General features: G+C 41.6%; 1 protein-coding gene across 1 annotated transcript in view; it reads right to left on the bottom strand.

Annotated features, from left to right (window-relative positions):
- Positions 1–15,330, bottom strand: part of ATG2A (autophagy related 2A) — a 2,853,001-nt gene that overhangs the window by 2,749,354 nt on the left and 88,317 nt on the right. Inside the window, exon 2 of the mRNA XM_044075772.1 lies at positions 4,915–5,077. Within this exon, the coding sequence (XP_043931707.1) occupies positions 4,915–5,077 (163 nt within the window). The remainder of the gene's footprint in view (positions 1–4,914; positions 5,078–15,330) is intronic.

The following is a 15,330-nucleotide window of genomic DNA, read 5'->3' on the forward strand; positions in this document are numbered from 1 at the left end:
ACAAAACCTGCATTTTTCGGTTTCTCTCACTTGTTCAATGGACTTTTTAAACCAACGTGTACGGAGTCCACTATCTTGGCCCGCCAATATTAACCGATCATCTTTTGGTTTGAATTCGCCTCTCCTTAACCATTCCTGCATTCGATCCTGATCAACATAAGGTTGTTCCAGGAGTTTTCTATACTTGCAAATATACTTATGCATTTTCCACATTCCTGCTTCTCATCTGATCCTTCACCTTATATTCTTTTGTTTTTGGGCACATTCAGTTACTGCCTGATTTTTATCTACTTCTGGTTTGATTTCCATTCCCGCTTGACACCGATATGCTTCTGCTAGATTAAGAAAGGAAGTCATCTTAGATTTATTCTCCTCATGTTTCAAAACTTTCACTATGAGTGGGTCTTGTGAGGTCAACAGATATGTATACAGTCTCACGATTGCAGATGTATACATGTAATCAATTTGAAAGGGGCCCATACCTCCTTCAGAATGGGGAATACATAATCTTTGTATGCATTGATTTTTATAAATCATTTGATGTTTTCCTGTCTAATCTAGCCAACACCTTTTGGGGGCAGTCAATCACTCCAAAACTGTAAATTAGGACAGCAAGAGCAAATTGGTTTATAATTTGAACTTTGTTCCTAGATGTTAACACTGTTTTCAGGATTAATTTAAGTCTTCTAAAATATTGCTTACTGTGTTTTATTCGCATTTGTTCGCGTTTTATAGTTGATCCTTCATCAATTCCAAAATATTTATACACTCCCTCTTGCTCAAGTTCTTTTATATCACATCATATTATTGTCCCAAACTGATGTTTTATTGGTGCTGGAGCTTTCCTGCTTTAAAGATTGCTTTTTCACATTTATCAAGACCAAATGACATTCTTATAACATCTGAAAAAGTTTTGACTACTTGCAGTTGTACTTTAAGTTCCTCATCTGATAAGGTATACAGTTTTAAATCCTTGACAAAGAGAAGATGAGAAGTCTTTACACTTTGTTGCTTTCTGGGAGCCAAATTATAGCCATGACCTAATCTGTTAAGCAGACAGCTTCATGGGTTAAGGGCAAGGCAAAAGAGCATCAGTGATATAACAATTTGCCCTTTATCATGGCTTAACTGCAAAGTGGTTTGACACTGTTTCATGGTTGCCGCGACTTGGTATAGGTGGCTTCATTTACAATTAGATCAGCATATTGTTGCTTACTGCCTCTGAGGTTGTGGACAAAGCTGAAGAATCCCCTGTGATTGTCCCTCACCTGAGCAGCTATTTTTACCTCAAAGATTTATGAGAGTTTTTTATCTTACTGAATACTGCACTTCCTAATGCCTACCGTGATTGTCTACCTTTTTGTTCTGCAACCTATTTATATTGGGATTTCACAAGGGTGGCTTGTTTTCGGAGTTACTCCTGTGCTTATTCCAGATAGTACAGCTGTTTGGGTGCAACCCTTAACATTACTGTACAGGGTTTTCATGAACAACTCTGCATAGGCAGTGGTGTTCTAATGATTGGGGGGGGGGGTATTTTGCATATATATATATATATACACACATATATATATATATATATATATATATATATATATATATATATATATATATGGGTCTATGTTGAATAATTGAAGCACAGAACCTCGAAACTCATATGGCTGAAACCATATGATCGAAGTTCCGTAACACTGATTATTCAATTAAAAAAAAAAAAAAAAACACAAAGCATTAATATTACATGTATGCGTGGGGTAAGCTTCCCTGAACCCCCCACTACTAAAATATACCAACTCCGAGATCGCACTACAACCAAAGGGAATATTCCTGTTCTGCACTGTACAGAGATCTCCGTTTAGATATTCGAGGTTATGGAACTTCAATCATATGGTTTCAGCCATATGAGATTCGAAGTTCTGTGCTTCGATCATCTAACAAGGACCCATATATATATATATATATATACATATATATATATATATATATATATATATATATATATACACACACACACACACACATTATATATATTTATATATATATATATATATGTATATATATATATATATATATATATATATATATATAATAGGCCGGTGGATGGTCGATCGGGTATTGTCGAAAGTAGTGCTGCAATATCTCAAAAAAGTGATTGCAAGAGTTGCGAATCTCAAAATATCACTCCCTTTTTGACCCATGGTAGAGCTCATTTAGGTGGTAAAGTGGTCGGAAATGTCAAAATCGGTGTTGTTTACGACATTCCGACCATTCGGCATTACAAGATTCGCGCATAAAAGTCAGCGTTATACCCGATCGAGCAATGTGCATTCGATCAAATGAATGTAAACCTATATATGGTGTGTTAAGCTTTCGTTCCTTTAATGGAGCAGAACTTCTTCAGAAAAAAACAATGTGGTGAAGCAAACAGCAGTTATAAATACATACATACGGGTCATAGTGACATTGCCGAAATTCCAGTTCTCTGAATTCTAAATCACCGGGAACAGAACTCCGAAAGACCACTTCAACGAACAGCAGCATGCCAAAACATACTACCAAAACAATACATCACACCAAAAACAACATTACAACATACTCTGCAATATTTTTGGCCTGCACCCCTACATATATATATATATATATATATATATATATATATATATATATATATATTTTTTTTTTTTTAAAGGTCAAATCTTCCACACATCAGCCAACAAATTAAAATTTATGCTCGGGGGAGAAAAAAGCCACACAACTTTTTTTTCCTTTTTACAGGAAGGCAGCCCCCCCCCCCGCATCCCCATCAATTGTAATTTGTATATACCAACTCCCACAACAAATATTTCTACAGTGAAGAAAGGATAAATTCCCCAGACTCTGCTATCCATCGATCTCTCACAGACAAAATGCTGATACAGTTCAATCAAATACATTTCAATCACCCGCATCATTTTTTTTTTCTTTCAACAAAAACAACGATGAACCAATTGACTTGCGCACGTGCACACACACACACACACACACACACACACACACACACACGCATTTCTTAGCAATCTCAACCTGTTCTTAACAGCAGAGTAATTTACTCAAGTATACAATCAAGCAGAAGATGACAATCTATGTGATGGAGTGCAGTGTGACATGTTACACACTCACAGTCTCTATTCTGCATAAAGGCCATTCTGGTTCAGGTTAAAATAAAGAAAAACTATGTCAGTTTGCTGCATCTCTCTGTTGTAGTGGTGCAAAGAGTTGGAGTTACAGTTTACTCTTCTCCGAGACTGCTAGTATATCCTATAGTACCTCATTTACATTTACCTATTTTAGGCAGCTACATTAAATATTATGAAGTTATTGTTTTCTTTTTCTGAATTAACACGGTCTTCATTCGTTCTAATGTCCCTTTTACCCTAGTCAGCACTGTAGAAGCCTATGCTGGCAAATGGAAAGTGTATGACAGAGAACCAGTGATGGATGGGATGCCAGTCCACCACAGGTGGTATATACACACACACACACACACACACACACACACACACACACACACACACACACACACACACACACACACACGCAGTTTCAAGGCAAGAAGCTCACCTACTCACATGCATTTAAGAATAAGGAAACTAGAGACCCTGGTGACAGACCACTTACTGTAGGAGCAACATGCAGAGACTGCACAGAAAGAACATCAGATGAAAAACAACCAGAATATCAAGGGCTATGAGGAACTTTCTTTTCTGCATGTCTTTCCCTAATAATTTTGTATTTACTCACCACATCTCTCAAATGTCCAGATTTTTGCTTCATATTTTCATTCAGTCTGTTATTCATAAAATTTGTAGTTTTTTTTTTGACAAATCACAGAGGAATGAAGAATTAATGACATACATTTTAGTTTCAGACTTCATATCCTAACGAAAATGCATGCAAACACAAACCCATTACTCTAGTATCTTTCTAAGTTTATAATGGCAATATTCAAAATCTGTCCTTGATTTTAGGCCTTTGCCAACCCATTATTTTTTTGGCTTTGTACAGATTTCTTGTGCTTAGATGTTGAGGGGTACGGTACTGGCTCAACTGTCTTTTGGTAACATGAAAACAGAACTCTCAGGATAATGAATGAAAACATACAAGGAGCTAAAATACAACTGCTTATGTTTTCAGAACTAAGAGATTGTAGGCTTAATAAATCGTGGTCTGCAAGTAGCTGATCAATCAGAATGGAGCATGCAACTATGGCGAAGTGCAATTCAGCCAAAGGAAGCAACTGCACAGATGAACACCATATTTTCACAGCTGGTGTACTCACTACAGATGAGCAGTCCACTTCTTGCATACCATCCTCCAACTTGCTGTATAAACAACTAACACAACTCAAACATATTTCCTTATCTTTTTCTGTTAATTCTTTAGTATTGCAGTGGTCTAGTCCATCAGTGGATTTCATCGGGTAACTAAAAAAAAGGTCAAATTCATTAAAAAAAAAAATCAAAATAATAGAATAACATTCACGATCATAGACTGGTTTCAAATTACACCTTTCCTAAACCTGCACCAAACTTACTTCCATGTCCCACACATTCTTTATTATTCTAGGACCAGAATGGCAGTGTTAATGGGTTTGGGCACCAGCAATTTAAAAGAGAACTGCCAACATAATGTGATGGCAACAGACAGTCAAAGTACTGTAAAAAGGATAGCAGGAAGGAAGACACAGACTCCCCTGCACAGTTCTGGAAATGCAACAAAGTGCAGAATTCCCTGATGTTATCACTCTACCAAACAAATGCAACATAAACCACTTCACCTGCTGCCACCTTCTGAACTCAAACATTACACTGTCTTATTCTTAATGTATTGTGAGCTACTCGTTTTGAAAATTTCAGAATAAAAAGTAACACTTACCAGTTCTATATTTTGGTCTGCAAGTAACCTGGAGGCCTGTAATCTCCACAGTGCAGTTCTCGGTAACCAAAGCAGACCACGGAATCGTAACAGAAATGCTGCCAACAAAGCCATCTATGATCTCTAATGGTGCACTCATAGAGTCCAACAGCTCATTCACAGACTGCAAAATAAAAAGCATAACAGTCACAATGTATAAATGTGCCGTGCACTATCAAAGCTAAGCAAAAGCCTCATTCAAACTTGAAAGTAAGGCTAGAAGTTGGTCATCGACCAATACATACTTATACCCACACAATGCCCATACAGAAGACAAACTAAAATGAAAGTTGTACCTTACCATTAGTCTATAGCTGTAAAATAAATCTATTTTGAGTAACCACTCAGACTAATGCTGCAGACAATGGACACTTCAGTAAATAAAATCATGCAGACACTCATAGTACTGAGCTTGAAAAATAATTAAAAAAAGCAGGACAAAAATCTCCTAAGAGGAAACTATTGTGATACATACCACTGTACCAGCTTGTACAGCCTTCCAAAAGTATTCTAAGTGTAGCTACAGAGACGTCCTCTTTTGTGGCATTAAGAGAAAAGGTAAAGTAGCCAATGCTCCTGTTATTTAAGCCCAGAGAGTTGCAGAAAGAGGTTTTCTGTACTTTGGTGACTAAATTTAATGAAAAGTACAGTTTTGTACCTACCATAAATGTAGATGTTCGAGGATTCCCTTTGCTGCAATTGGGGTATGAATCCCAAAGCAGAGGTAAGGGAGGCTGGCAATTATAAAGTAGCAGGAGCTGACAACATGCCTTGTAAAACAGCTGTGGGCAAACCAAGCTCTCTTAGAATATACAGGCAGGATAATGCCTAGAGAAAGAAAAGTATGCACTGAACTCAAGTAGCTGCCTTCAGAATATCCTTAGTTGCCACCCCCCATGCTGTATGAAGTGTGGTGTGAGTGGTATGAGGAGCACCAGAGGCCTTGCCATGCCATGCCATGAATAACAAAACAAAATGCAAAGCAAATGCCAATCCAAATAGAAATAGTTTAGTTTTGCCTGTGAACTCAAAGCAAAAGAAACAAGTAACTGCTGAGACTGCCTAAATCTTTAGTCCTGCTCAAAATAATAACAATTGCCTGTGTACATCTAAAGTGTGCAAAATCTTTTTTTGCCCTCTAAGAAACTGCTTGAACAAAAGGATGCTAAAACAAAGGTGGGTCACAATCATAGTGCTGAAAAAATGCTGCAGCATGAATTCTTTAAAGGAGAAAGGGACCTTTGTCCAATAATATTCAGTAAAGAATTGAGATTACACTCAAATTAGGCTCTGAAATTCCAAATTCTTGTTGTGCTCCAAAAATAAAAAAAAGTTTTTTTAAGTGGGTACCAGTGTTGCCGAGGCCAATCTGAGCTATCAAAATCATCCTTGGCCTGTCCTGTCTGACCTTTAGTAATACCTTTAAAGAAGAGGTAGAGGTGGAAAGGCATAGACATGAAGGTTTTTCAACTGAAAGACAGAGCATCCACACTTTCTGTTGTGTGTGATGAAACCCTTGTGCAATAATACTTTGGCAGGTGGTGTGTGAGAAAGTGGAGAGATCTATGTCTGGAGTTCCCTGTGATGTTGTCAATTTCTGCATCTGTCGTTAAAATCTGACTGCCCCTCTGGCCGGTCACAGAGAGTCCTTGTTTAGGGTGACATCCTCCTCCCACCACAAATTAGAATTCCTTTGAGGTTATTTGAATGACAGTGTCCAAATCTCTGGCAGTGCTGTGTGCATATTTTTTTTTGAGATACCAAGGATAAATTTGAATGCCTTGAAAGCCTGAAGTAAGCTATCACTGAGCCAGAACCTTTGTGAATACAGACCCCCCTAGACTGGGAACCATAAGCAGGATATGTCCACCCCCTTAGCAGCCAATTTCTCTAAAAAACTCGGAGGCTGCTGCAAAATCTTAACAGTCTGTGCTGACTTAGCTTTTGTCCTCCATTTTTCTTTAAACTCTTCCACACAGCCAAACAAACAACACAATCAGACTGTAAAGCACCAAAACTTGGTCTAAACCTGGTCTTGCAGCTCTTGATCCTTCAACCATGCATGCCTGCGAAGAACAGAACTAGTAGCAGCCACCCCAGGAGGCCTGAACAGCATCAAAACACACTGCAAAGAATGTTAAGGCCTATGCTGGGGCAAAACAAGATTTCCTAAAGCTTTTTTTGAGTCAGTCAAATCTTTTGGCCTTCCCATTTAAAAAGTGCTCCTCATGGAGAGAGAGTCTCTGAAAAAAAAAAAACTCAGGAGGAGAAGTTGAGAAGAATGGAATCATCCAATCAGAATCAGAATAAGAAAGAACTCTCTTTGTCTCCACAGACAACTTGAAGCCTGTGAACACTGTTCAAAACAAAAAAACTCCTGTTCCACCCTAGGCCTTATCAGTAATCAAATCTTCTGCCATTTTAAGCATATGTTTCTTAGGTACAGCCCTACAGAAGCTGAACTTGGCCTTCCTCTAAAAGAAGCTTGGCAACAGAAGGCTGGTTAACTACCTACAAAAAGGTATGCACAGAGGTTTTCTTGACCAGCTCTGACTTAGGAAAGATGACGCACAACTGCCAATATTTGCATAAAGATGTGGTCCTATCCAAGTAAAATTTAAGCTGTCTGCAGACATCTATAAAAAGAATATGTTCACCATGATTACAATATTCAGGGGAAATAAAGTAAATTAACAGACTGGTTCAACTGACTGTTACTTTCAAAGTGCCACCCTGTCCATATGGAAAACTAGTTAAGGTGGTCTGACAGAAACAGCTTATAACCCAGGAACTCTTTCAGCTACAATAATAGTTCCTAAGAAAAGAGACGTCCCTCATACGAATCGTGTCCACAAAGGCTGCATGCTCAAAGGGCAGTAATGTCAGCTTCTCAAGCATAATAAATGCATACATAAATATTCCACAGACAGACAGGGTCTCTTACTGGAGGCCTGAGATTATTGATGATGATCATCATCATCATCTCCTTTTTCCCCACTTTCGTCATGGGGTCGGCGTGTCATGTTGACTGTCACCATGTTTTTCGATTCAAGGCCACTCTCCTACCTTCTTTGACACTTATGCCTAATTGTCACAGATCTTCTCTCATACAATCCATCCAGCTCTTGCCTTCTTCCTGTCTGTCCCATTTCTTCTTTACCAGATTGTCTCCTGCTTTTTTGCACATGTACCCGGACCATCATCATCTGTTCTGCAATTGGAGCTACTTTGGTTTCTGCTCTTATGTCCTCATTTCTTTGTCTGTCCCACAGTACGCTTCCTAAAACCGATCAGGCACTTCATTTCCATCACCTCTAGCTTTTTCATCTCCATTGTCTTTACTGCCCACGTTTCTGTATTGTATACTAGTACTGGTCACACCACCATTTTGTACACTTTACTTTTCGGCTTCTTTGGCATTCTTCTGTCATGCACTTCACCTAACAATCTATGCCAGCTGGCTGCAGCCCCTCTGATTTTAGCTTTGACCCCTTCATTTAAACTTCCCTTCTCTCAACCAAACCTCCCAGGTACTTGAGGTTGTTAACCTGTTCCACTCTCTTCCCTTCTTTTTCAATTCTCTGCTTCTTCTGATTTCCCCAATTTTCTGCCATCACCACTATCTTACCTCCACTCAGTTTCATCCCATGTGCCTTCAGTTTTACATTCCATTCCCCTACGTTTGCTGAAGTTCTTGCTCAGAGTCTGCCTGTGATGCCACATAATCTACATACAATAGCTTTGCTGATCTGTCCCCTCCGATCTGTTTGCTAATGTAATCCATCACCAGTATGAACAGTAGATGGCTCAGAGTTGAATCCTGATGCAGACGCACTCCTACTGTGAGACCAAACACTGTTCATACTTGGGTCATTGGGTCCTTGTACACAGCCTGCCCTAATTCCACCAATGTTTCTGGGATTCTGAACCACCTCAGAACTGCTCAAATTAGCTTTCTAGGGACCTTGTCATATGCTTTCTCCAAGTTTATGAACGCCCAATTGAACTCCTTCCTCATCTTTAGCTTCTTCTCAGCTATATGTCTCACTGTAAACATTGGGTCAGTTGTGTTGCATCCTGTTCTGAATGCAAACTGTTTATCTCCCATCTTACTTTCTACTACTCTACTCTGTGTGTCCGTTTATCAATTACCCTCTCCAAACCTCTCATGCAATGTGACAGGAGTTTGATACCTCTGTGGTGCCCACAGCTGTGGATGTCCCCTTTTTTCTTGTACACTAGCACAAGCATGCTTATTCTCCAGTCATCTGTGATACGCCATTCTCTCCACACTGCTATAAGTAGCATCAGAAACCATTTCTCCCCATCTCAGCCAGCATATTTATCATACCTGCTATGATCTCACCTCAGTCTGCTGCTTTCCCAAACTTCATTTTCCTTTGCGTTTTCCTTACTTCTTCTATGGTGGGCTCATCTTCTTCTCTCACTGTAGATTGTGTCTGGGGTAGTACAGTGGGGTTTTCTTCATTCAAAAGCTGCTGTAAGTACTCCTTTCATCTGCCTTTGATGTCTAGTGGACTGGTTAGCAGGTTGTTGATGGCATCCCTTATGAACAGTGTCTACCTTCTTTATTTTTCTGTCTTTGTCTGGCAACCTAATATAGTTTCTTTGTGCCACCTGAGTCACTTTCCAGATGCCTCTGATGCCCTGTTCTTTGTTATTGCAACTCTTTTCTTAGCATCTTTGTTAGCCAACCAGTATTCATTTTTAGCCTGGTCAGACTTTTCTATCGCCCACTTTTTACTGCACTCCTCCTTTCTTTTGAGGACTTCCTGGACTTCTGCATTCCACCACCAGCTTTCCTTGTGTACCTTATTTTCATACCTGGCTCGGCCACATATCTGTCCTGACACATCCTGCTTTGAGGCACTGCCAGTCTTCAACTCCACCTATTTCTTCTTCTTGAGCTGCTACAGCCCTGAGCAATTCTTTGAAGTGTTCTCCACTCAACTACCTGGTCTTCAGCCTAGTCTCCATTGACTTTAGAGCCTTCTCTGACCATTGCTTGCAGCTGACTGTGGCAACCTGTGGTTTATGTTGGGGACCAACAGTTTCACTGGGGATGACTTTGAAATCACCAAGTCTACCTCAGTGCCTTTTAATTAGTACGTGAAAGTCTACCCAAGTAGCATGTTGGCCACTCCAGTATGTGAATTTTATGACTCTCTCTCTCTGAACCACGTGTTGGTTTCTAACCAATCCATTTGCTAGAGAGACGTCTAGAATGGCCTCTCTTTCTTTTTCTTGTTGCCACACCTATATCAACCCAAGCAGTCCTGATATCCTGTTCTGTCTGTCCAGATATGTGCATTTAAGTCAAACATTATCAATACCAATTCTTGTTGCCTGCTTTATTTTGTTGTTGCTGTCTTTCAGCTTTTCCCGTTTAGGGGTCACCATAGCAGAACTCCGGTTCGCTAATGATTGGCAGTAGATTTTCACGATGCTGAGTTGCCAGCTCGACACCCAACCTTCAACGAAGGCACGCCCATTCACGCATGTCTTTCGGAACGCCACCCGACCCACAGGGAGGACATGCAGACTACACACAGAAGGCACTTCCCGCACACTAGCTGAGAATCGAATGGGGGAACCTCTTGCTGTGAGGCAACAACGCTACCGCTGCACCACCGCAGAATACATCTTGTAGGTCCTGCAAATGCTGTCTGAATGAGATGGATATTACCTTACAAAAAGGCTTTGGAAAACTTTAGTGAAGCCAGAGAAGACGAGTCTAGACCCAATTGAAAAAGCTGCCAGATGAAACCTGAGAGTGGATTAATTGAGGGCAGAGTAAAAAATATCCAAAAGGTAAAAAGGGGCCAACAGGATAACAGCAGTAAAGACACTGCAGCCAGAATGTGCTTAAGTCTGAGAGGAATGCAGAGTGGTATGTAGTGATCCCTCAACCCATGTCTTCAAGTGCCTTTAAAGCACGATGCAACAGTTATAACTGATGTCTAATGTTCCTCCCTCAACGATGCTACAGGAATTGCTCATTAGTCTACAGAACTGTACAGGTATGACAGCTTCCACCTCTAATGTCCCCATACATAGTTTCATAGTTTAGTACTAGGCTATCTGCCCTGGGGCATTTATACGCCTAGCCATAGTGATGTGGCTTTCGCCACCCCATGTAATGGTACAAAAGTGTACAGAATAGATTTAGAATACTGTGCCTCTGTCTAGTAGTGACACAGTGAAGACCCCCTTACATAACAGAATTAGTTTACTGTGCCTCTGTCTAGTAGTGACACAGAGATGACCCCTGAGGTAAACCTACGATCTCCCATCCACTCGTCAAGATTTCTCTTGAAGAGAGTCAGTGAGGGGCTCTGCCTAACATGAACTGGGATTCTGTTCCAGAGTATGGGAAGCCTCTGAGTCATGAATCTGTCCCTCCAGCATGTCCTATTCATATTTGTGCTGAAGTTTAAATCTTTAGCTCTCGTGGTTCTGATGGATTTGGATTTTTTGAGGTGGAGCATGTCCATCAATTCCTGATTGGACATGGCCTTGTACGTCAGGCACAGATCACCTCTGAGCAGGCGGTATGCTGCTGAATAGAGCTGGAGTTTCTTTAGTCTGGCAGCATATGACATGTGTTGGAGACCCTTGATCCTCTTGGTGAGGTACTTTTGGGGTCTCTCTAGCAAGTGCCGGGTGAGGTACATACCAAATGGGGCATTGTACTCAATCATGGGCCTGATAAGGGAGGAGTATAGGGGTACAATGACCTCCTTTGATCTGGATGTGAATCCCTTCATGATAAGGTGGGCAAGGTAGAAAGTCTTTCTAACCACTTTGGCAACGTGGGTGTCAAATGAGAGGTCACTATCGACTTGGGTCCCCAGGTCTCTGATTACTTTTTCCGTACTCAGTGGGTTACTGTCCATGTGATAATTTGTGGGTACTTTGTTTGGCATTTAGTTTAAGGCCATGACTCCGGCACCAGTTGTCCGTTTCAGTGAGGCCTTTCTGTAGGATGTATGTGTCAGCTGGTGTATCGACTATGGCGCCTAGTTTGCAGTCATCTGCAAACTTTGTCAGCCACAACCCTCCCATGTTTGCTTTCACATCTGAGAAATAAAAGCCGAACAAGAGGGGTCCCAGGACAGAGCCCTGTGGGACACCACTTGTGACTGGCTTTGAGTCTGACATGGCTCCAGCGATTTTGACTTTATGGGTTCTATCCTTTAGCCAATTTGCCACCCATCTTGTGACATATGGATTTACATTTAAGCTGTTGAGCTTGTCTATGATGCCAGAGTGGGGTATTGTGTCGAAATCTATAGCCAAGTCCAGGTAGGCTGTATGGACTGCTTTGCCCTCGTCAATGGCTCTAGTGATGGTTTCGAAAAAGTCAACCAGGTTCAAAAGGCAGGATCTGCCCTTTACAAAGCCGAACTAGGTGGGATCAAGTCCCCAATGTCTCTGTTTATGAGTTCCATAATGATTCTTTCCATAGCTTTGCAGACCAGGTTGGTTAAGCTTATGGGGCGGTAGTTACCAGGGTCTGTAGAGGTGCCTCCTTTGTGGAGTGGGACTACTGTTGCTGTACGCCAGTGTTCAGGTACATATCCAGTAGTAAGGCTAAGGTTAAATAGCATTTTTATGTGCGGGTTTAGCTTCTCTTGGAGTTCACGTAGCACGCAACCTGGGATACCGTCAAGTCCCATTGATGCTGTGTTTTTAGCTTTGCTGAGGGTGGTTCTCATCTGGACATCTGAGATGACAGGGAGGTTGCATTCAGCTGGGATAATTATTTTTTCTTTTGGGGGTGAGGGAGGGGAGAAATTTGCACTGAACCTGTCTGCCAGAATGTTGGCAATATCTGTGGGTTCAGTGTATTTTTTGTCATTGTGAACTAACTCTGAACATATCTGAGGGTTTCCGCCCAGGTTTCTAACATAGCTGAAGAAGGTCTTGTGGTTATCTTTAGTGTCCATAGCGATTTTTCTCTCAAAGTTGGCCTTGGATGTTTTTATGAGAGAACGTAGCTTTCTACTAGTGCTGATCAGAGATGCCTTCTCTTTATGGGATTTTGCTCTGTCATGCAGTAGCTTCCTTCTTTTGTTATACAATTTGTTTATGGCTGGGGTCCACCAGACAGGACGCCTGCCCTTGGTGGAGAGGGTCTTGGTTTTATTTGGGATTGCATGATCCATGCATTCTTGGAGATGTCCGTAGATAGCATTTGTAAAGGATTCTGCATTGTGGGATGTGGTTTCCACTGGCCCAGTGGGCTTAAAGGATACCATCTCAGTTTTAAGAAGTGAGAAGTCGGCTTTTGAGAAGTTTTTCACTGTAGTCTTTTGTGTTGGGGGTGGAGGTGGGATATGTATATCCAGGGTGATTAGTTTGTGGTCAGATCTCACTAGTGAGGGGTATACTTCCGGTGTGGAGCACTTTGTCCCCATGTTTGTGATGATCAGGTCTAGTATATTATCTCCCCTTGTGGGAGAGGTGACTAGCTGTTCCACTGCATTTGAATTTATGAATTCCAGGAACCTTTGGGCTAGGGTGTTTGGGCTAGAAAAATGCACCCAGTCTATGTTAGGGTAGTTGAAGTCTCCCAATATGATGGTGTTTGGTGAGACATTCATATCCTCCAATGTCTTCAGGAAGGCTGAATGGGGTTCCTGAGATTGGGAGGGTGGTCTGTAACATGCTACCAGTTGTATAGCAGTTTTGCCTATGGTTAGTTGCACCTGGATGGTCTCTGATGCTTCATGTGTTGCCACTAACCTGGAGGTGTGGGTGTCCTTGATGAATATGGACACTCCCCTTTTTGGTTTGGCCCGAGTTTTGGGGCCGAAAAGCATGATACGAGGTATAGCCTGGTAGCTGGGGTGCTCTCGGAGCCTTGAACCAGGTTTCAGTTACTGCACAGACATCGATGTTCTCCATACTGAGGAGTGCTTGAGCCTGCATCTTGAGATTTAGACTTCTGGCGTTGAGCAGCATTACCCTTAATTTTTTCCATTTTTGTTTTCTAAGGAGGTGGGTTTGTCTTTTGAGCCTTGCCTAAAAAAAGGCACTATGGGGGAGGCAAGAGCCTTAGCCAATATCCGGAAGCCCAGTGGAGACAGATGCAAGCCGTCCCTTGAAGCAGCGTGGCTTGTCCAGCATGTCATCCCAAGCAGACAGACATTGGATCCCCCTAGAATGACACCAGTATTTGAGCCAATTATTAAAGCTGATCATCTTGTCTTTGTATTGTGGCATCATTCTTGGTGATGGCAAGATGCTGCTCAGGGTCAGGGTCATACCAGCCTGGGCTACATAATCAGAGAGCTCCTCTATGTCTCTTTTCATGTAGTCCAGGGAGGTACGTCTCAGGTCATTCACGCCGGCATGGACAATGACGGAGTCATATTTGTACTTGCTTTGGAGTGACCTGCGTGTGTTATGTGGTGGATCCTAACTCCCGATAGGCAGCTCACCGTTACCCTCTCCTTGTTCAGCCTGGTAAGCGGAACATCAGTGTGTCTGACTATAGAGTCACCTATTACTAGTGTATCAGGCATGGTGTTTGGCCTTAAGGGCTGTGATTGTTTGACACACTGATTTATTGAAGTATGTGTTGCATGTGTTATGTTTTGAGGTGGTGGATTTTTGGATGTCTGCTTTGGGAGCCTCTGTTGTTTTGGTAAGTTTTTTGTTAGAGCCTCCGAGTATGTCTTTGTGTTATTATGTGTTTGGTTTGCAGTTGTGGTAGGTCTATGTGGGACTGGGGTTTGGTGCGTGTGTGGTTACCTTCTCCTCCTGTCTGGTCTTGCCAGTCCTGAGTTGAGAGAGTTCAGCCTCCAGTTTGGCTATATAGTTGCATCTCTCGCATGGATTTGTGTTTGTTGGGAGGAGGAGAGGGTTGTCTGTGCACATGAGACAATTGTAGCATTGTCTCAAGATTCCCAGATTAACCAGCGGAACCAGAGAGGATGCTAGTAATCTACCACTCGACATGCTAGAATAATATAAGGGAGTGCTGTACCTTTAAGGGAAGTGGGTACTCACAGGGAAGGTAGGTGGATGTAGTGCTTACTTTAGTTAGTGAGTGCTTACTTAGAAGAGAGGTTTTGAGAACAAGTGCTAGGCTTATAATAAAGCGATTAGACTGATTATTATAAGAGTAGAGCTTTCTTAAGGGAAAATTTGAAGAGCAGACTTGGCGGAGCCAGAAAATGTTTAACCGCCGCTGCGCGCACAAACGTGCAAACGCGGATTTTAAACAGGGAACTTCAAAAGAGCTAGAAATGGTCCCAAACAACCAATTACTACAAGCTCTTGTGCTGAGGTCACTCCTTCAGGGACAGATAGGCTGCTCAAGGCTCCCCACTCCCACTGGTGAGCAAA

The sequence above is a fragment of the Protopterus annectens genome, chromosome 6.part1, assembly GCF_019279795.1.
Source record: "Protopterus annectens isolate FY-2018-M chromosome 6.part1, PAN1.0, whole genome shotgun sequence".
Taxonomy (NCBI): domain Eukaryota; kingdom Metazoa; phylum Chordata; order Ceratodontiformes; family Protopteridae; genus Protopterus; species Protopterus annectens.